At 42.4% G+C, this 23,202-nt stretch overlaps 1 protein-coding gene across 3 annotated transcripts in view; it reads right to left on the bottom strand.

Moving 5' to 3' along the window:
* The window catches only part of MOB1B (MOB kinase activator 1B), a 40,277-nt gene that overhangs the window by 13,155 nt on the left and 3,920 nt on the right, over positions 1 to 23,202 (bottom strand). For all 3 annotated transcript variants that reach the window (XR_007376801.1, XR_007376802.1, XM_048943507.1), the window contains exons 2-3: positions 6,117 to 6,283; positions 1,369 to 1,462 (exon numbers count right to left, since the gene is read on the bottom strand). Coding sequence is in view for 1 of the 3 variants with exons in the window: in XM_048943507.1 (XP_048799464.1) it covers positions 1,369 to 1,462; positions 6,117 to 6,283 (261 nt within the window). In the remaining 2 variants the exon portion in view is untranslated. The remainder of the gene's footprint in view (positions 1 to 1,368; positions 1,463 to 6,116; positions 6,284 to 23,202) is intronic.

Genomic DNA, 23,202 nt, shown 5'->3' with positions numbered 1-23,202 from the left:
CATCTCTGTTCCGGTGACTGCCTGGCCTAAGTCCCTTCCACCACATGAACACTTTGGACCCTCTTTGGCAAAATCCATTCCTGCTCACAAGTAGGGCTGCAGACTTTGGGGAATGCTTTAAAAATCCTACAGATAAGTCCCATCTGATTAAAAACTTGGCAGAATGCATTTCCTAGCCTCTAGCGTCTCTTTTCTAGCTTGCTTCATACCTGCTCGAGCACTACATAAGTTTCTGTCAATGGCTGTCAGTCTCTTTGGAGAGAAATAAATTGTTTAGACTGGCAGTCAGAAAGCTAAGCACTAATTAACCTCCATCCCCATGTAACTGCTTCTCATCAGTCAAACAATAAAGCAAACAAATATTTTCATGTTCTCATTTAATAACCAAGAGCCTGTTCTGCATGCTGAAGCATAAAACAGACAATGGGCTATGTCATTGCACAAACTCATTCCAAAGTTCATTTGTATAATAGTAAACTTCTTTCTTTTGCATTTTCACCCCCTTCCCTATTTTGCAGCAGCACATCTGCCTGTCCACGCTGCTTCTGGCGTTCTGCAGCAGCCATCATTAGTTCAAGAACACAGCACCAAACGTTTCCTTGGTCTGGCAGTTTTCACCTTGCAGAGTTCATACCCTCCCATTCTCAGCAGCTCTCCCCCCAGCAGCTCTCTTTTCCTTGCCCTCAGCTCCCCACCTTGCTGCCTTCAGACAGTAACAATATACATCCTTAGAAAGCAGGAAAAGGTGGAGAAGAGAACTGTTTTTCTTTGTTGCTTATTTAAGATTTTAATGTAAAAAGGAAGCATTGCTTTCCCATCTCTACTTGCTTACAAATTCAGGTATTCTCACCGAAAAACACTAGGAAGCTGAAGAGCAAACAAAAACACAATGCTGGATGCCTGCACAAAGGCGAAAGTATAAGCAACAATCAAGGAAGTGAAACTTCATTGAGTGAAAGGGCAGGGAATTCTTACTCAGACTACTCAAACCTGATGCCAAGTTTCTTTCAACAGTACCTAGTCAAACACCTCAAAGAAAGATTTTGCTTATTCCTAGTTGAATGCTTGCAGATGAAAGCATACAGTCTTAAATTAAGAAGGACTCGTTAACATTTCAGAACAAAAAGAGAAAGCAGTTCTGATGGTCAGGCTATTTCCCAGGCTAAATAAAACAATTACTATAAAAAACTTTCAATTCCCTAGTCCCTTACAAAGGGTCAAGCTTTTTCTCTCCACACATAACAAAAGACGACATCCTTTCTACTCACAAAGGTTATCGTTTCTCTGGCACTCAGCTGAGCCAGACTCTTTCGAATGCAAAATCATCTCAAGAATTGCACACTGAACAATGAGTAAAAGTGATCTTACTTCGGGCCAGCAGACATCACGGGACAACTCTCCTCTGTGCAGAAGTCCGTAATGGTTCCATAGAGCATATTGATCTGGTTGAAGAAGTCAACAGCTGCAAAACATGTAAATCATTCATTATTACTCTGCAGTTTAATTGCAAAACAAACTTCCTACAGCCTGAACTGTAAAACATATGCTGCTGAAAAGGGTCCTGGATTATTTGTCATGATAAAACCTCATTAATACTTCTTTGTATTAGAAAGAGATCCAGAACAGTTCTTTGTTGCAAGAATTCTTTAACTGTTCTCTATAGCAAAATCTTCATTTGAAAAAAAAAAAAAAAAAAAAAAAAAAAAAAGGAAAGGGGTAAAAGAAAGCTGTAATTTACTCTTCTAAATGTTTAGTGTACTTTATTAGAATCCCAAATTCTCCTTGCAGGTCCATTAACAACAACAAAAAAAAGTGCAAGCTTCTGAAGTACAGCAACTGTTATCTAGCTGCTGACCGTGATGTCCTTCAGGATTTCTATCCCAAAAGACTGCCTTTCCAACGAATATTTATGCTATGTTCAAACCAAAAATGGGTGGTGAGGTGTGGGGGTATGCAAGGCATATGGCCACAACATCACGCAACTTCTATTCCTTTGATTAGTTAATTAACACAAATTAATATGTAGTTTACAAAGTTTTCTCATTTGCAAACCATCCTTGGATATTTCTGTTGAAGAGTTGCTCTCTAAGTTTCATTTTAACAGTCTACTGCTGAATTACTGTAATAAAAGGCCAGAAGTGAACATATCTAACAATTCCCATTGTTCTCACTACTGTAAATAGATGTTCAAGAACTTAGAGCTCTTTGAAAGCAAGGCCCTTCTTCAGTGGTCTTACAGCAGATAAAGCCTTTAGGAATTGTGTGATCAGTTTCTAAAAGCCCACTTCAACTCCCTTCAGAGAATGGCCCCCCTGTGCACCTGTTAGAGAGCACAGCATGTTACCAATAATTAACAATGGATGCCATGGGTTAAAATTGCAGAGGGACCAACATCGAGCTCTAGAAAATTAAAGCTGAATTCTTACCATTAAGACCAAGGTTCCAATGTAACAGTTTTATTAAATACTTCCACCTGCTTCATTCTGCAGCCACTCCTGTTAACTTCTGAATGAACCCAAGTAATGCAAGCATACAGGAACCTAAAACTTGTGTGAGCAGCTTTGGTGTCCTTACTCATCTATCTCGTGTTTTCATCACGTGCAGGGATGAAATTCAGCAATAACATGAAAACAAAAAATAAGCGTGGTAGAGCTCCACTTCTATTTAACTACAGTGCTTTGCAAATTTAACCATTCCACTGACATGCTCTCACAGAATCACAGAATCACCCGGGTTGGAAGGGACCCCAAGGATCATGTAGTTCCAACCCCCCTGCCTAGCAGGGCCACCAAACATACATATTCAGATCAGGTTGCCCAGGACCCCGTCCAACCTGGCCTTAAACACGTCCAAGACTCTCACCCTGAAAGAAATCACAGATGAAGTATAAATGGTCTGAACACCCCGGTGCTCAGTCTGCACTATACTGCTCCTACTGCTTTGAGCACCAGGCCTTCCACTTCTACAAAAGGAGCCTTTCCAGGTACAATTTTGCAATCATATCTGCAAGGCGGATCCTCACAATGGGAAACTGGTACATAAGTCTGAAGTCATGCTGAGCTCAGTCTAAGTTTACATCAGTGTTACCTATGTGATACCTGCCAATACAGGGTGCCAGTGGCAAATTGCTTCTTTATTGAGATAAATGTCAGGAATACTCGAATAAAACCCTTTAATATTAAATAGGCACACATTATCCAAACTAACAGATAAACAAATCTCTTCATTCTGATCAAACAGGAATGGTTTTCCTGAAACCAGTCTCAGCAGTAGGTAAATAGACATGTTTGTCTTAACTTAAAAACCAACATTTTTAAAGTCACTGGTTCCAGAAGAGAGCAGTGAATACTCATAGAAGCAATGTGCAGGACCTGGTGGAAAAGGCATACAGTCCTCTCAATCTGGTGCTATGCCAAAGAGGAGCGAGAGCCCTACTTTGCTGTCAACCCAAATTCACATTCTTTGCTTATATCTACAGAAAATTACAGTTATGCTGTAATGAGATGTAGGTTGACATCTTCACTGTAAACACCAGTAGATACTGTATACCATTAAAGTAAGCGATGGCTAAGGGAATGGGAGGGCTGAATATGGTATGTATCATCACTGATTATTCAGGAACATAAACATCTAAGATTACATGCACATCATGGCAGCGAATCCCAGCTGCTGTTCAGCAGATGCAGGATATAAAGCTAAAACTGCACCACACAACTTCCCAGGTACCAAAAGAAGGAAGTATATAAAAACCTCTATGGCAGGCACCTGCTGCTGTTCATTTCCAGCAACAAAACATGTCTTTCTCTTGCAAAGCAACAGCAAAAAAATGATATGACAACACTGAGAATGGTTGATAAAGTTACAGATGACAAGGAGGGCCTCTAAAGCCTCTCTGGGCGTGCAATGGGAACACGCTGCCCACAGCACTGTGTGACATTCAACACTGCGGAGGCAGCAAGAAGCAGTTAAATGCAGCCATTGTTTTTTTTTATGTGTACACAAGAACTGTTAATTAAGTTTCCAATCGCTGCTCCCAGTAGAAACCACAGACCAGCATTTGCTCTGGGGCAAGCGTGTTCAAAAAACCCACATCTTTGACAAGATGACTGATTATTGCAAATCCCACATTTGCAAGTCTTAAAGTGCCTTGAGACACATCACCCATCCACCACATTCGGCAGTGTCTGACAAACAAGGAAAAGGCAAGATCCTCTTTCCCAACATCTGTAAAGCAGTATAGTGTCTCTTCACATTTTCGTTTCCTCTTTTTACTCACCATTTTTAAGTTTTGAGGGTTTAGGTTACCTTTTCAACATTCTTTTCTACTTCAAGTGCACAACGTCTGGTGTACATTTTAATCTGCTGCAAGCATAGATGTGAACTGTATTCTGAAGTGCTTTTTTAATAGTTTCTCATCATGAAGCCAAATGAAAATCAACTGATCGCACACTTCTCATTTTTCTTTTAAATATACTAACACACTTTTAAAATCTCCATATAAGTCAATTCATTCCCATAAAGCATCTCTAAGGTTAGGAGTTAAGCATGTAGCAGTGGAGCACATTCCTCCTGTGCTCCTACTGTGTGAAGTCGTACACTTCCTAACCTCGTAAAGTATCTCCATCAATGGAAGAGGCTCACAGCTACCATTACCTGGTACTGGGTGAGGTAGATGTAAGTCAGAGAGCATCTAAGGTGCCACTCACTTTTAAAAAATAAAGAATAAAAGGTTGCACCCCCACTGTATTACAAGAAGGCATGAAAGAGGACCACTTCATTACAAAATGCAGCTGTTAGCAAAAGGTAGCTCCCACTCTTCTCAAATGCTTCACTGCCTTTTGCCAGGCAGCTAATTTAGTAGCTAAATCATTTGGGAGATGAAAATCACTGCCACACAACAAAGAGCAGCCACGGAATGAAGGAACCCCCAAAAGGGAAGGATGCAAGTAACATCTCAGGCATCATTAGTAATGCTTACTCATAGAAACAGGCTGGCTCTTTTTCTAGGCAGTTTTGCAGTGCAGTGTGAACAAATTTGTATAAAGAATGGTGTTGGCAGCTTCAACATTCTCTGGAAGGAGTGACAGGTTATATCCCACAGTTAAAAAACTCAAAGGTGGAAGTCAGTATCTCAGGTCACTTCCCAAACATGTCAAAGAACAGAAAGAAACAGACAGAAGTAAAATAAGTAATTAGAAGACATTTAGTTCGTATGTAATTTATACTGCAGTGCACAATTAACACTGTACTTGCAGGCCATGCCACAGACACAAAAGACAAGGAAATACCCAGATAAGGCACAGTCTGTGGCAACCAAAACCCCACACAAGCTACAGAGCACAATGCAATTTCAATTAATCCATTCTTAAAGGGTAAAAGGAAGGCAGCAAAATCATGCTGCAGGGAGAAGGAGAAGGAAACAGTCAGGCAATCAGAATACACCAATTTGGGCCCCACTGTTTGACCTGCTCTAGCATAAAAAAAGAGAGCTAGGAAAAGCAGCTTTAGAAGAGTTAAAATCAAGAGATTTACCAAAGCAAAGGCTCACAATGTGGTAGAAACAAAAGGAAGGGACTAATTTGAGGAATATTGCAAAGATCTGTCTCTAGGTTTGCATCAGGCAGAAGGAAAGACAGGCCACACATGTCACTGTAGTCTCAACATTTTAGACATGGCCCTCATAGTTACCTAAATTAAGGTTTTATACCTAGCATGTATATGCTTGTCCAAACTATCACGTAACGACTTTGGTTGAAGAGCTTAAACATACTAAGACAGCACAGACAAGCTCTTTTCTAAAAACAGCAGTGGCATTTCTACCTTAACACTTCTTTGTGATCAAGTGCTCACAATTTAACCACTAAGATTTACTTATTTATTTATTTTAAAGACAAGATCATAGTTTTGGAACAAGAAGCTTAAAGAATATTGTCTCTGTGTGCCACTTGGCATCTGTTAGGTTTAAAGGACAGGACATTCTCCTCTCCCCGTTGCAACACGTTTGCAATGCTCTGCACTATCACTAGAAAGAAGTTCACAGCTGTCTTCCTACAAGTATCAGCTTTCATTCAGCACCCTCCTCGTGTGTGTGTGTGTGTGTGTGTTAGCCAACTTACTGTTAACTGCAACCCATTCATTTAAGTCTTCACCCTCTGGAAGCATAACAGCCATCCTGAGGTTACCACTTCCAAGTGTTGCCTCGGCATGTTTAAGCAGCTCGTACTGGTGAGATCCCTCTGGAATGTTCTTCTTTGGTTTGAAGGTTTTGGAAGAGCGACTGCCACTGTGAAAGGGAGAGGAAACATTTAGACAACTTGCAAAAAGGGAAGGGGAAAAAGCAAGCAGTGGACAAGTTTCTCACAAGCACAGTATCAGCATTAAAACACTTTTCCCAACTCCTACGTTTTCACATCAGAATGTAAATTTAACAAAAACTGGGATGCCAACACAACAGGTGCTTTGACTCACTTTGTTTAAGCCAATTAAATGATGCTCTGCTCTCCTGCCTTCTCATCTGTTCACCTTAACATTAAGCCAGCTGGACATTTGGGAGCATTCAGCTTCCCTTCCCCTTTTCTCAATACACTGGATCATAGGCATGATGAGACCAGCAATATTTCCTTCTCCAGACTTTGCACAGCCACATATGAAGACTACAGCAGCCCAACCAAGAAGAATCCTCCTCCATTCCAAATAGTCATCACACTTGTTATGGTAACAAAAGTTATCAAATAAGAGAAAAAGAAAAAAACAACACGTACATTCTAAAGCATCCATTTTCAAGAGATGCAAAATAGCATCCAACCTGCAAAAGCACACTAAAATGGCAGAGCCAGTCTGTTCAGATTGCTGCCTTTTTACATCAAGTATGGTGTGTTAAGTAGGTACTACAAAATTCTTGAAAATAAGCTGCTGTTATCCAGCAACGCATACTTTCCGCAGGCCTGGCTGATTCAGAACAGTATCTTAGCTACCTCAGTTCACCAGCAGTGCATTAGATCCAAACATAAATGTCAAAAGGGGGATGGGACAGCTAAAAATGGCAACATGAAATACATTTTACAACTATCTGGTATTGCTTAGGAACTTAGCTTTTAAGGAACAGCTGCTCAAAAACACACTCTTTATCTGAAGGATACACACTTCACACTAACTTTCTACTCCACTTTCCTCTGGTTTGACAGCACACATCACAGCACAATCCACCAGTCTGACAAGAAACACGGACGGCGACTTCTACAACTTTCACAAAGGTCATTTTACCAGCCTTAGCTTTGTTTGAACAATAGGGGCTGACGTGGGATAAAAAGTTGATACTTGAATTTTAAATGATGGCAGCGAGCCTGGATAGCACGTTGTTCCCTCACACGTCAGAAACATGACATGCAAAAGTAAATATCTGAAAATAAATGTAAAATGAGCTACGTTTGTGAATGCTTCAGCATACAAACTGAGAAAAAAATGTTAGGAAAGGAAAATTGAGCTCTCAATTCCAATGAAGGCTGCAGAAAGAAATGAAATTCAGGTAGCTAAATTTTAATTACAAACACTGCCCAGCTCTCAATTCTTCATACAAGTCTGCCCATTTTTCACCAGCCTTTCACAGAGCTGAACACAGATTTTTGTCAACAGGGGTAATGCTGCTCTCAGGTGCACTGGATGTCTGAACGCAAAGGGCTGTAGCTCATCTTTGAGGCAACTCTAGTACAGCTACCTGCTCATACATAAACACTCCAAGAAACTTGTTTCACAGAATCACAGAACAACCCCAGCTGGAAAAACCCCCAAGGACCATCAGGTCCATCTCCTGGTTCCACACAAGACCATCCAAAAACCAAACCCGATGTCTACAGCATTGCTTAAAAGCCTGGGGCCATGACCACAGCCCTAAGGAGCCTGTTCCACACCCATTGCCCTCTGGTGAAGAGCCTTTTCCTAACATCCAAACTATTTTGTGTTTAATTTTCCCCACTACACAACACTATAGCCATCAGCAGAAAATAACAAAGATGACTTGTATTTCTGCTGGAGCTGTTGGCATGTACAATTGTAGAAACAATGCACACAACAAAAATTTTTCTTTCCAAAACACAACAGGTGATCAAGAAAAAAAATCAAACATCAAGCACATGACAAAAATGTCTTCAGTTTGGTTAAATCTAAACTTAGCCCTGAACAAGAGCAGTGGAAGAAGAAAACATAATAAAATAGGACATAAACGTGTTTCCCAGTTGTTGGCAAGGGCAGGGTAAATAACATCTTTGCAGGAATGGAACAGACGAGTCTGGCCGGTTACAGATTTACACAGCCTCAGACTTCAACTCTCCCTTGCCACAGCACAGCAGCACCCTCCAACCTGTAGGCCTCCAGAGTAATCCTGTTTCCTAAGTCTCATAAAGAAGCACTTTGCTGGACTAAAAGGGACCATGGGATGGTAGAGCTGAATGGGCCATGCTCATTTTTAAGGCGAGGCTGGATAAGGCCCTGGACAGCCTGCTCTAGCTGTGGTGTCCCTGCTCACTGCAGGGGAGTTGGACTAGATGGCCTTCGGAGGTCCCTTCCAACTCTAAGGATTCTATGACTCTACAGTTCGTACAGATACTACATCAATACTGAAGGACCTGGAAGGCAGTCAGCTACAAAATACACTTAAAAGCCAGTAGTAGGAAGAGGAAATGTACGGCTCCCATACATTCTGCTATAGGACACTTCTAACACGTGACCAGTCGTTTGCATTACATCCCAAGCAAGGATACCAGATTCAAATCTTAAATAAAATAATTGCCTCCCTGTGGGAGGGAGGAGCTACTGTGGCTCAGGGAGTTGCCTTCCCCTTCCACTCCCCCAGCCACATGCATTTGGTGCTAGGTCAGGCTCAAACTCAATCAGAAGAGAATGCACTTGTTAAAAACAAATAAAAATTTAAAAAAATCAGGACACTTAACTGTCTGCTTACAGGTGCAGGTTTTCTTCTCCAGGAACACACAGCCACCAGGCCAACACTGGGAGTAACAACACAATTTAAAGCATCTGGCAAACATTTTGGTGTACGTCTGCACAGACAGGGCCGATGCAAGGTAATACTCACAGCAACTGAGGGCCAAGAGAGACAAATATCATCACCTCCCCACTTGTGTCAATGAAAGCAGAAGAAAACCAGCACAAGATAAGGGCATGCTTAGCACTTCCAGACCTGCTCAGAAGATTCTGCTCCGTGTTGTAATACAACAATGAAGGAATCCAAGTCCTGATGGAACACCACTCTACAGCTCGGGTCATTCATTCATCATCAAGCAGAAAGGAAAATAGGATTCCCTTTCCTATCAGTTTACATAGCTTCTCTAATTCCTAAAACTTAAGTCTAAAACCTAAGGTACGGCAGTATCTCTTCCATAATACTGTCCTCTTCATATGGGTATGATGACTGAAGAACTTAACTGCTGTAACTGGTCTGGTGTCATTGCCTAAGGCAACATCTACAGCCTCATTACAGAGGCTACTACTAGGAAGATGGAGCACTCCAAGTGCAACCAGAAAAGCTCAGTCCAGACAGTGGGAGGACTTAACGGAAGGATTCAGATTACAAAGAGCAGCATCAAGCTTCAGCAGAAAATCTCTGTTCAGGGAGAGGAGGTGCTATAAAACACACCAAGCAGTAGCCAGTAAAAAGTTACTTCGTAACTCACCTAAGTGTTAGTGAATGTTAACAGAGGTTAGACAGGAAAAGTGAGCTTTAGAGAACCAAGCACAAGGCAAGTACAGGGAGGGAACTCCATAAATAGCACAGCTTATTTTGAGAAAACTCTGGGTAAGCGTTCACACCCCAGATTGTGAGATGGCAAGATAGCAAACGAAGTCATCACAGGTCAATGGAACACCCAGCAGAGACCTCCTATGGTCAAAGAAGCAGAGAATGCACAGCACATAGGAAAATCAACAAGTACCAATCCCTGCTATCCCATTTCCACACACAGGTTTGCTTGTTCTTTTCCATTAGCAAAACCTCTAACAGGATACGCAATGCTTGATATCAATTCTTCCAAATAAGCCATCTCCTATTTACATATCTCTATGTGCCTCCATTACCTATCTGATCCCTGCTTCTCTAATCCAGTACAGCCATCCTAAGACAGCAGGAAATGGCCTCACGCGAAAGGCAGGCAGACAGCATCCCAAAGGAAAAGCAATTAAGATAAATGCAGGCTGCTAGCAATCCCATGCTATGGAAATATCTACAATTTTGGCAATGCATTATCAAAATTCCATGCATTTGTGCAGTTCACGTGTGAAGTCAGTTTAACTGCACACATGGTCACACTCTCCTTAATACAAAGTTCAGGGATGCAACAGATTCTCTAAGCCAAACCTCTTACCAGCTAAGTTTGCTCTTCAGCAGTCTAGTTCTAAATGCTGCTGCAAACATGGGTTCAGCTACATTATTAGCTCAGTAGCTCTCCTGCTCTTTAACCAAAGCCATCCCCACTGATTTCTGTCTCAGCACTAACAGCCAAACAACCCTCTGAATGGCAACACTGCTTTCTCCCTAAATCCTGAGCACAGCAACATTTTATTCCTGCATGGTGATTCCCAATGCTGAGATGAAAGCTTCTTGGGGAAATTTTTTTTTTTAATTTCTTCCTTTTATGTCACTCCATTACATATGGCAGAATTATAGAGTCTTCTTGTTCCATATCTATTTTCCCAACTTCTTGGGTGTAAAGTGGAAAGCTTGACTTTCCAAAGTTCAGTTTGGTGGCCAGTGACATACACAGTAAAGCAAGGCTCCATCAGGTAGGACATACAAATTGTAAAAGAATTAGCTGCATCTCTGAAGCATTTCTTCTGATAACTTACAACGCAAAGGCCACACCTGCCTTTCCCTGCTGAGAGCCTCTGAACTCTCCTTCAGCTGCAAAGCAACACATTAACGCAGATGAAAAATGAGACAGAAAACTCGCAAATGTCACACTGAAGATCCCATTTTCTTTGGACAGAGAAAGCTCATGAAAAGGAGAGAACGTTGCATTAGACCCACTATATCTCACAAGCAATTCCCAGACTCGCAGAAAGTAACGGCTTCTCAAAAATTCTTCCAATTCCAAGGACGTTTTGCTCTCTTTACTCCCACATCCAGCATTTCCAGCAAATTATGCCCTTCTATTTTTAAAGGTAAGTGCAGCTACAGCAGTGCCAGATGCAGCTCACCCTAGCACTAAATCATGGAATGTGCTCACAACAATTACTCACAGTGCCAGGACGACTCTGGAAGCCTAGCTAGGAAGCCACACGTCTGAGCCGCACGGAGCGCTTCCCACTGTCAGGAGCCCACACGCCGCTCGGCCTCACCACGACGTCACGTCGTGCTTATGAGCAAGAACCAAATTTCCTCCAAAGCTGTAATTTTATCTTGCCGTCTGCTGACAGGGAGCATTTTTAATGATGCAGATTCTGCAGCCTGGCCTGCCTAGGGTTTGCAGAACGATGCTTCCAGAAAGGAAAACTCTCAGGCGCTCTACTTCCACACCACTTAGCAGCCTGCCTCACAGCCCACTCCAGCTTCAATTGCAGCACTGGCAAATCCTTGAAAATCCAAGCAGCTAAACATCCAACTCAACTCCCTGGTATGTTTTTTGTTTTGATTTGTTTTTAACTGGGGAAAAGAAGCCACTTAAACTTTCACATTCCCATAGGAAGCACTTTGGCTGGCCTGCCTTAGATCTCCACATACTCAAGATATTTGTCCATTAGAATTCCAGAGCATTTTACCTACTTTTACAAGGCCTACTGCATCTCCACAGAAACCTGAATTAAAACAGAAAAGTTAGAGTCCTTACATGTAAAACTTAAGACTTCACAGCTTGTTCTTAGCTGTCACCCTCAAACTCTTACCACTGCAACATGGACCGTGCTCCAAAGACCTCCTCAAATCCCTCGTGTGACAAAGCCCAGACTAAGTTTTCCCTTAATTCATGTTCATTAGAGCACCTAAAGCTACCATGGTGCCTATAAAACATGCAGTCACTACATAATTGGCAAAATGGATGGAAAAGAGGAGATGCCAACATGAAGATGACACAACCTAAAAATCCTCTTTTTTTCCCCTGCACACCTAAGCACACATCATGTGCAGAACTGACATGTCTTCCAAGAAATTAAGATCTTATTTTAAAATATCACAACTATTTCACCTCCCTGCAAAGTAAAGACATCATTGCTTCTACAGTATGTTAGAGGCTAAGAACACAGTGCTATGATTACCATAAAGCATTTCATACAGGGCTCATCAATGGACTGGTTTATCAAACATTGGAAAAGACAGAAGCTTGCCCTAGGGAAGAATAACTGGAAAATGCTGCAGTGGCCCCTTTTTCAGGATAAGCCTGCTACCCGTGCAAACTGCTGAGGCTGTGGGATATCATCTTTCTTTCCTCCAAGTAACAAACCTCTGGAGGTAGTGCTATACAACTTGGTGTCTCCTGAAAGTGTCCACCACCACAGTCCATCTGAAATAGGTCCCTCCAAGCATCTGGAGGTGCTCAAGAGATTCGGAAAAAGCCAAATTCAAGTCAGCACACAGAACATTTCTACCTGGGGCATGGAAACTTTTCATATTTCAAATCCTGCTTCTTCATCTTCAAAGGCCTTCCTAAGCATTAATTAATCCTACAAAGCATCTTTGAAGTAGGCATCACCAGTGTCTTGCTATACACAGGGAAACTGAGGCAGAGACTCAGTGCTTCAGGCCAATGAGTACACTTAGCAGAGAAGGCCCAAGTTTTAGCTGAGCACCTCCCTACTCCCAACATGCCTCTTTTTAAACTCCAAGACACAGAAACACTGTAAGGCAAGAACTAAATTCCAGAAAAGCAGGCATTTCAGGCCTTCAAACAATAACAATGGGTTTCAAATTAAAACATTCTGCTAAGAATAGACACGTTGGAGTATGATCACGTCAGTTTCCAATAGCCAAGATGCCAATACGGAAATGAAAATAAAAACCTCTAGCTACTTTTTAGACACCAAATCAATCGTTTCAGAATGTAAAAGCTTATTCTTTATGACAATCACAGCATCAGAAGGATAGCAGGTAAAAAGCAAATCGTACATGTTCAAAATCTGCACTGACAAGATTTTACTTGAGCATTTCTATTTATAACAAAGAGTAGTCATAACATTTCTGTTCTGAAGACAGAAGGTGAGCAAGCCAGGCACTGGTTTCCTCAGCTCCTGTAGTACCAAAAAGTCAATTATCTTCCAGTCTGATTCCCACCTATTAAAATGAGCATGTCTCATCGTTGACTTCAATCTGGAGGCACCAAAACCTACATAAGAATTTAGGAAACAAGTATTCTACAACTCACCTTCCTCTGATGTACCACCACCACACAGCAGGTATGACAAAGAACCACCAGCCTACGGCAGACAAAGCCAGCAAGGAAGCTTCCATCCTGTGGTCAGAAGCTACACATGCAACAGGACAGAGAAATGAGTGCTTCAGCCACGCTCTGGGGCAAGATGAGAAACCTCAGAGCCCAGCCACGCAAGAGCTACACAGAGTTTTGCAAACACTGGTTTAACACCTGGATACTACTTCCCATGACAATGACCAAAGATTGAGGATTCAAGGACAGGTTGGATAGGGCCCTGGGCAGCCTGATCAATTGGCTGGTAACTAGCCCATGGCAGGGAGGTGGAACTGGGTAGACCTTAAGTTCCTTCCAACCTAAGCCATTTTGTGATTCTGTGACCATAGGATCTGGCAAATGGCTTCAAGTGAGATATGGTGCTACCAGAACAGCCAGCTCCAGTTTAGAAAACTGCAAGTGCTCCAAGACGTTCCAATATTGCATTACAATTCAACATTAAGAGGCAGTCCAAGAGTTAAAGTATGTATAAACAGAGACTAGAAGTGCACAAGCTGATAGCTCTCGTTGGAAAGACCTCCCTCTGCATGCATTCTTCAGACACCATCACTGTTATGATTCTGAACACTAGCAAAAGCAATACACTTGCAGAGAGCACTCCCACCTCACAAAAATAACTCTCACAAATGTTAAGCTGTAAAAAGCAGAATTGTCTTTCCATGGAGGGCAACGTAAACTCTGCCAAGATCACTAAGGAAATTGAAGCAGCCAGTCTGGAAAAGAGTTAAGAGCTGCCAACTCTTCACACAACACAGCAGCTCTCTCAAAACATGAGGCAGTGGCAGGAAGGTAATTCCAAGCCCAGGGTTTTGTTGCTGTTGGCTGTTTGTTTAAGGAAGAACCGGTTGCACTGATTTGAATAATTTGTACAGCCATATGCTCATTCCTGCAGGTGCAAAATACACGTTGTTTATTATTTATACATACTGCTGTACAAAACAGTAACAGAAAATGATCAGTTGCACACAGCCAAAGTTTCCCAGTCCAGTGAGCAGGAGATATAAGAATAACTTAATTGTCTCCTCCACCACTGACTGCAATTAGAGACGTCATGGTGAGGGTGCCTGAGAAGCTCCTTTTCCCAAAGCTAACACCACACTTGGGAGATGCACTCCTTGTGAGGAATGTCTGTGTCCATTGCTCACCTATCACCCACATCAAAGGCAGTTACCCAGGCTACAGAAGGCTGTTGCCACACACTATAACCCACAGAAGAAAGCCAAGTCCAGGCCTTCCAGCTTCAGCACACTCCTTCTGCAGCACTGTGCTTAGAAAAGCCCCATGGAACATCTTTTCTCCTAAAAGCCCCAGGTCCTTGAGCACAGCAGTCTAAAAAGAAATTCAGATTTAAAACAATAACAATAAAAATAGCCAAGGTTAGCAGTCCCAAAACACAAAGGTGGGGAACCTTTCAGAAGGAAAAAAAGGAAGGAAAAAGCATAGCTTCTAACACTTGTTTTGTGGTTTGCTTTTTCTTTTAAACCACGCTTAAAAACACACAAATCTAAAGGTTTCCTCATCTAAAAATAAAATATAACAGACCAGAGGGATTTAAAACAATACCCTGATTTTTCAGCACACGGAACTCACGATGCCTGCAAAACAGTGCAGGCTGATCCTAAAATGAGTGCTTCCTTCAGTGTCGAGAAATGGGATAAACACAAATTCAGCCAAAATCCCACATCCAACTTTGCTCTTCTCAGTGAAGTACTGCTACCCATCCTTCCCCATTCTTTCTTTTCCTTTGCTGGACTGTGGAATAAGCTATGTTTTCAGCATGCTCTTCAACCTGAACATACTTTTCAAGAGGTATATAGTAACCTGTTTTCATTTTCTGTTTGGTTTTTTCCCCTCAGCGACTGATCTGAAATAATGCTTCTTTGTACCAAAGGAGAAAATACTGTTTTCTGACAGCAAAATAGGTATTTTAATGAGTTTTTAATTTTCTGTTCATCAAGACAGGAACTAAAATCTAGCTCCCTTTTGTCAGAGAATCAACTATCTTCACACTGTAGTGTCTCACACAGGATGAGATGTGAGGAGGCAGAGCAAAACGTCATAATCTTACCAATAACCTTACAAACGAAAAAAACACAGGTAGCATTATTCGCAAGTCTCTACGTGTTAAAAAAGTTTCTCAGATGATTCATATCCAGTAAGGCTACTGAGGGCAGCCTTAAGGAATGGTTTTGCTTTTTCTTGCCCCAACAATCACCACTCAGCGTTGCAAGCTGTCCTAACACATACACTTCACAGTTTTGAAATGCTCTTTTTTCTTTCTAGAAACACATTTCAGAGTTGGTGAAATTGAGTAAATTCAGCCCAGCACAAGCTGGCTGCTGCGACGTGCACCAGAACACAGCTGAAAAGGCGCTCCTGCCATTCTTCCTCAGAAGGGGCCAGCTGAGTATAACACCTAGGGACTGGGTCTGGGGGGTGGCCCCTCAGTCCAGCTCTGCCTCTGCACCCTGTGCCTCCCCTGCAGTGGTGCCCTTGGAGCCAAGTCCCAAAGGTGTTCCATGGCCACAGACATAGAACAAGGCACCTGCACGTCTCCACAGCTCCCCGCCTCTGTTTTTCCATCAGGGAGCTCAATGTGGCTATGAACAAGGGCATTGTGCTACAATGCTCCTGCCTACCACCGCCCTGCCCACATCGGTGGCAAGGGTGTTCTGGCAGTTCATCCAGCGGGACGCAGCATACTGCAATTCCTAACACAAGGAAGAGGGAAGCCTCCAGAACACCATCCCGTAACTAGGAAGTTATCATCAGTTTGCTATGCTTGCAGACCAATTCCCTTGTTTCACATACAACATGTTCATTTAATAAGCTTTCATCTCCTGGAAAGCCCTCAAAACAAACAAGACAATCAGAGCCATACACTACTCAAAACACAAACTAACTCCCAGAGCATCCAACGGTCATGGAAGTGACTCAGCCTGAAGGACTAACAGCAGTGCTGCGCAATGCAAGGAGGGGGACAGCACAGAGACACGGAAAGGAGAATGACAAAGAATCTGTTGGAGAGGAATTTGGATGAAATGAAAGCAGTACAAAGTGTACAACACTCAGCCATGCGTGTCCTGCAGACTTGCAAAGACAGGGGCCAACATGCAGACAGCAGGGAAATGGAAACGTGTACAGGGCACAAGAACTGCAGCCTCTGACAGAGCTTGTTGTTTTGCAAATAAAGTTAAATTTCAAAGCAAGAAGAGCAGTGGGCTGCTTCCATTGGATTCTTTCAATAAGATCCAGTTTCCTTCACTGCTTTAACACACTCATCTACTGTGTATGTACACATACACACAGAAAGACACCTTGGAACTGTCAGGCGAAACGAAACCTAGATTTATTTTGATATTCACTTCTCCCCCCTTCCCCCCCCCCAGACAGGCTACAAGCAGAACTCTGAAGGAGGCAAACACAAAGCGCTCCGTCCTCCCCAACTGCTTTGTTCTCTTTTTATTTTTCCTCCCCTTCAGGACCACTGAGGAGGAGTTCAGTACCTTCATCACTTCAGTCACTAATTAAGTTCTCTGCAAACTAAACAGTGCTTTTTCCTCTCACTAATGTTCCCCTCTTCTCCCAGGAAATCCTTATTTCCTAATTCTAGGAATGTCAATTAGTATTAGCTCATTTTTTGAAATTTTGGAAGGGCACAGCTTGAATTCAAAGAGAAGTGAGAACTTCACCCAGTTATGCTTCAAAGCTTAGTTTCCACCAAGGTTCAAACCTCAGCTTACTGAATGAACGTATCCAATAAATCATTCAGCAGACATAAGTGCTGTGCTTCTTTTGTCAAACCTATTTTTCCCCATACATATAGCACTACAAAGCCATCCAAACACTTATTTCTACTGCACACAAATGTACAGCACGTTATCCCTTGAAGAGGACTTGATAAAACTGTAAATAGCAGCTGCAAAGTTGCTGAAAGGGATGCCATTCATACCCTGCAGCAAGGAGTGCTGCATGAGAACTGACACCAACAAGGATGCCGCTTGCCCAGTGGCAATCACCGTGTGAATCACAAGTCAGGTGCCTGCAAGAGAAGATCACACAGTATGCTCACATGTACACCCTGCACTCTCTACCAGCAACACCTGCAGAGAGACTCCCTGAAGTCTGCAATCTGAGCCATGTCAGAGGACTCCTCTCTGTCATTTGTTGTGTGCATGATGAAGGCAAAGCCCAGGAAGCAAACACAGGAGGACTCTATGCCTGTTTTGGAGAAATTATTACAATCCATCACTCAGCTGTTTCCAAGAAAGTGTTGTTTTCCAAAGAAAGTCAGTTAGACAGCAGGAAGATGCCTGCAAACAGATGTGGGTGCGAGATGCTACTGCACACATTACAAAGACACATGGAAACATGGAGAGCAGAATGAGAAACTCCACCAACATGCAGAGCACAAGGGAACAGAACTCTTTCTTCTGAGGGAAGCAGCAACACTCAAGTGCCTGGCAGGAGAGGGAAACAAATGAAACACATGGTGTGCACACCCACAAGTGATCACAAATGGTGACTAGAAGGTACTGTTAGAGAAGACGCAACTAAGGAAATTCCAAAAGAGCTACAAGGAAACTCCTAACTCTGTGAGGCTGTGTTATTTTTTCCCATAGCACCACCGACTGCGTTTAAAGAAAAGACAGTGGAAACGTCCATCAAGAAAGGAGGCTTACTACACCTAACTGACTAATTGAAAACATCAGTAGCATTCAGGTTGAGGAGCAGGAGGTGAGAAAAGGGAGCCAAGGGGCCACTAGCAAAGCACGTGCTTAACAGCATCTGTCTGCCTGTCATTTCATCACTAGAGCACACTTCCCATTTCATAAAACAAGGACAAAAGTGGCCCATGCAAAAGGAAACTATTCCACATGTGACAGAAATGTCCTTCTACCCAGCTGAATTCTCCCTATGCCTGTACATTACTAATGCCCTCAGCATCCTAAACCCTATCTGCTGGAAACAGTCACACCCTTTGAATACATTCAAGAAGGCGGCAAGCACAGCTTTTCAGGATGCAATCTACATGCTGTTGAGGATGATGAATTACAGTAATAAAAACTTGGCTCAAATATCAAATTAGATCCTTACTTATACACCAAATATAGTGCTTGAAGAACATGCCTCAGAATATGGACGGTTTCCCAAAATGCTGATCAGTGCTTTTGAAAGCCAGTGCTTTACGAATGACTAAAGTAAAGCTGGTCAGGCAACCTAAGAAATCACAGCAGGGCATTAAAAAAAAAAAAAAAAAAAAAAGAAAACTAACAAAACAGTGTAAGACAGTCTTCAGTACTTTTCAATTCAGTAAAAAGAAACAATATGTCAATGTGTTTAGGGAAAAGGCAGCGTTAAAAAACTTAACTGACTTTAATAGGAGAGGGGTCCCTTCAGCACTTTTTGCAAGGCTGTGTGTTTTTTCTAACCCCACGCAGAAGGAGCTGTTGTCACACAAACTGCAAACACAGCAGACGAGAAACACCGGGCAATGTCCCAGCAGAAACCCCATGACATATCCTGAAGGTTGCTCTTCCACTTGGACTAATTGGTAAAATGGGGTTTGGAGCCAGGAAGTAACAGAACAATCATCAGAGCCAAGAAATAACCCAGAGAACAACAGGAAGAAATGGACAGGAGGCACCAATGAATAATCTAGCAGCTTTCCAAAAATATCCTGCATTATCTCATCACCAAGTGTATCTTACACAACCCCTGCATTTAATACAATCTTGTATGAGGTCTAAGTATTTTCAGCACAATCCGCTCATACCTTGCAAGGAATCATAACAAGAAACCACATCTGGCCGCAACATCGGAGGTGGAACAGCTGCTACCTACACAGGAGAGCTCTTCTTTGGCCACTAGTTCAGCTAGTGCATTTCACAGCTGAGTTCCCATCAGTTTAACTGTTCTCCTATAAACTTACATTGTACATAGATGATCCTCTTGTCCACTCACATTACAACATGAAATTTTAAGAGATGCCAACCACAGCAGGGAAAAAAACGTGTTGATGTGAGACAAACAGAAGACATTACAGTGTCACTTTGAACTCTGGCTCTGGAACACTCAGCAGGAAGACCAGAAAGTCTTACTGTACTGAAGTTGGTACTACTGAAGTTGGTAAAAACACAACTAGACTGTTTTAGTCAAGGCAACATCAGGAGCACATCTCATTGTCATCTGGATTCAAACTGTTTTTGTATAAGAAATCAGATGACACCACCTTTAGAAAAAAAAAAGAATTTAGCATTTTATCAAAGCTCAGTTAAACCCATTTATTTTGTTCGTCATAAAGAAAGGAGTAAGACTTGTAATACAGACAGCAAATCCAGGTGTTCCAAGTTGGAATCTGCAACACATTTTTCTTCACTAAGGAAGGGAGTCAGATTCTGTACATCAGCTGTGCTCATAACCCTAGGACACAAGTAATTACCTCTGTACATAAGCAACCAAATTTAAAGATAATATGCAATGATAGGCAAGCAAAACAAGTAGGTGGAAAGGCAGCAAGCTTTAAATAAATGTAAGCTGAAATACGGGCAAGATCACAGGAGGCATGTGAGAATAACAAAAGAAATGGATTCCTGCCAAGGAACAGCTGGGAACTGGAGGAGGAAGGAGAGGAAAGGGTGGACAAGGCAGAACTGTCTTTACACAAAAAGCAGAAGAGCAAGAAGTGAGGGCTGCTATTGGGTTTCAAGATGAATGGGAAGAGATGGATGGATGGATGGATGGATGGATGGATGGATGGATGGATGGATGGATGGATGGATGGAAGAAAGTCTCCTTAAATCTCACGTAAAGATTGAATAAATTCAGTTCCAAGTCATCAGCAATTCACTGCTTTTAAATGTTTCAAAAATACCTTTGCCAGGAAAAACTGCTTTTACCTTCCTGAATTCACAGCGAGGTCGGACTGTGCACGCATTAAAGCAAAATTAACATCTCATACACATGAATTTAGTGGCTGCTGTTTGGGGATGTTAGAAACACAAGCCATTGCTTCCCTTTTTAACGGACCGCTTCTGAGACACACAAAGCACTGTGATACAGCGCCCAAAGCTGGTCACCAGAACTTACAACAGTGACAGCCAGCATCGCGTCTGTGCCAAAGAAGTGCTAGGAAAGTGAACGGAAAGGAAATGCCACAGGTAAAAAGGCAACACACACGGATGTGACAAAGCACTGAATTCTGACAGTCCCACAGCCTGTAACAGGGAATGGCTCAGTATATAAATGCTAAAAGCATTGCAAAGCTTATTCTGTGGTTTGAGTTGATTTGTGGGTCAAAGGGTTATTGATAGCTTTGGCAGCAAAATCGGTGTTATTGCTAACTCTGTACGACTTAAGGGGGCACGAGGAAATGTGGCTATTTACCTCTCTAAGCAAAACGAGCAGCTTCATACTGCCAGCCTTGGGCATGAAAGCATACTGCCACTCTTGTAACTCCTGAGCCACTCTTTGCTGTACAAATGGTTCTAATCTTTTATCTTTTTTCAAATAAAAGGAGACCATGCATCTTGCAGGATACATACAGCCTAAGTTGGTAACTGTGACCCCCAGGGCTGTCCTTAACCACTGTTCTCTATTGCCATAAAGAGAGCCTAAATCCAAAGACTTGGCAGAAAGCTGCGTACTGCATCAGATATCTCTTCCAGACTAAAAACCATCCCACAGCACACGCACCCAAATCCTCCCCTAAAAGCGATCCCCGCTCACCACAGTTCTCATCTGACAAATGCAAATAGCTAATTTGTAGGTTCACTTACACTGCAAGCACAAAGAGGGAAGAACAAACAGGGGAAAACAATTGCAGAACAAAACCAAGCCATTAGGAAGCAATTAGGACCGGACATTCACCTCCACCTAGCATACACAACTTTCACACTGAACAACACCATTGTTTGTTCCTTCACTTTTAACTTATCCTGCTACACGGAGCAAAAACTCAACGATCTAAGAAGGCAGCAATGTGCACAGAGCCCAACAAAGTTTAAAGGACAGGGCGGACGATACAGCTTAACTAACCAGATTGCCAGCGTGAGGAAAAGGAAGAAGGCTCTTCCCTGCCTTCTGCCATGTCCACATACTCCTGCTGCTTCGATGCCTCCTGCACCACCCCGAGTCTCACTACTCCATGAGGTCCACACAGCTAAATTAGTTACAAACTAATCCTACAAAAAAGGAATCAATAGATTTCTGCTGGTTTAACTTCGCTAAGCCAGATCATAAGGATGACAAGCACATCAGCAAACTGCACCCTCATAAAATGTTTTAGGGTTTTCTGCAAAGATGAATGAGGAAGAAAGCAAAGCAACAAGAGCTCTATGGAGCATTTTTCAATAGGCTGAGAACTGGAAAATGAATGGTGCAAGAGGAACACCAACACTTCTTTCTGAGGAGCTTTAACGCTGTATTCATTGCCATGGTCTCTGGAAGCTTTCTGTTGGTGCTCCTTTCTGTAGAAGTGACAGATGAGTGCCAGCCAAGAGGCACACCTCGATAGCAAGCCTTTCAACACGGGAATCAAACACAGCAGCACAGTTGAAGTGACACGTTTCAACAATATTCAACACAAACTTCAGGTATGAGCGTCTGTCTATTTCTACAACCTAGCATTCAGTGAAAGGACAAGCAGCTAGAAAATAAAAGCTTCGCTTCCCACGTAGTGTTGGGTCACTGCTGAATTCATACCAATTCTGCCTTTAAAGAATCCTGCTTTCCTCAGAAAACGTTAATGAAGCTTATAGGAAAAGTGTTAAAATGTTTTGCAGTTCTCTCTAATTCAGTCACCAGCAAACTGGAGAGAAATTTCATTCCCAGCACTCTTCTGGAAAAGAAGTGACTGCATCACTTGCAGTATTGGTTGAACAGCAGACTGTGGTGAGCCAACACACATGTTTCAAGAACCTTTCCCTCTGTCTCTCCTCTAGGAACCCAGTCTACACAGCAGCATTACATTAGTCAACCTAAAACCAAAGAATTTACCCTAAATTGTCCTATAAAACCTGTACTTAAAGTAATGGGAACAAAGAGATCTGACTGTTTGATAAGCACATGTCCCACTTCTAACAGACTGTAACTGCCCACACATTGATTTCCAATGGCTGAAATTCCAGTTCATTAGTGCATGACAGTCTTCTATGGGAGTCTTTGATAATGAGGAGACAGATACTACATCTCATCTTTGAACTGCAGAAGTGTCCAGGAAGCACTGGGCTCCTTTCTCCAGCTACAGAACCTGAAAATCGCTGCCTACTTTAAAAGCAGCTTTCAGTGGACAGTAACAGCAACTCAGCATCTAGGAAAGGCAAAGAAGGGGAAACAAACAGCCACAGCACTCTTCAAGAGCAGGGGCAGACAGGGAAACAGGAGGCTGTAGCTCAGCAATCCAGAAACAAAAACACCAGCTCTAATTTTGATATTACTCCACAAGAGATGGAAGGAAAAAATGAATGTCCCATCGCACTTTCCACAAATATGATATCTGTAGTTGTTTTTCACCAGAAGAAACTGCTCAGCTCTCCTATCCTATGTAAGGCAGGAAAATAAGAGTACACCTTTCCCCTGCTTTGTTTCCAAGGTCACTCCACCTTGACTTATCCACGAACGTCCCCAAACTACTGCTGCTCACCCACACCACCATGTGCTGCTTCCATCAGCTCTCGGCCCTCTGACATCTCACCAGGTCTGACTATCTACATCAATCTAACATTAAGAAACTCCTGGAACTCCACACACAGGAACTTAGAGAACATGGAGATAGCTT

Source organism: Lagopus muta, chromosome 4 (genome assembly GCF_023343835.1).
Source record: "Lagopus muta isolate bLagMut1 chromosome 4, bLagMut1 primary, whole genome shotgun sequence".
NCBI classification, from domain to species: Eukaryota; Metazoa; Chordata; class Aves; order Galliformes; family Phasianidae; genus Lagopus; species Lagopus muta.
Note: the sequence above shows the minus strand (reverse complement) of the source record. Positions and strands in the feature narration are given on the sequence as shown.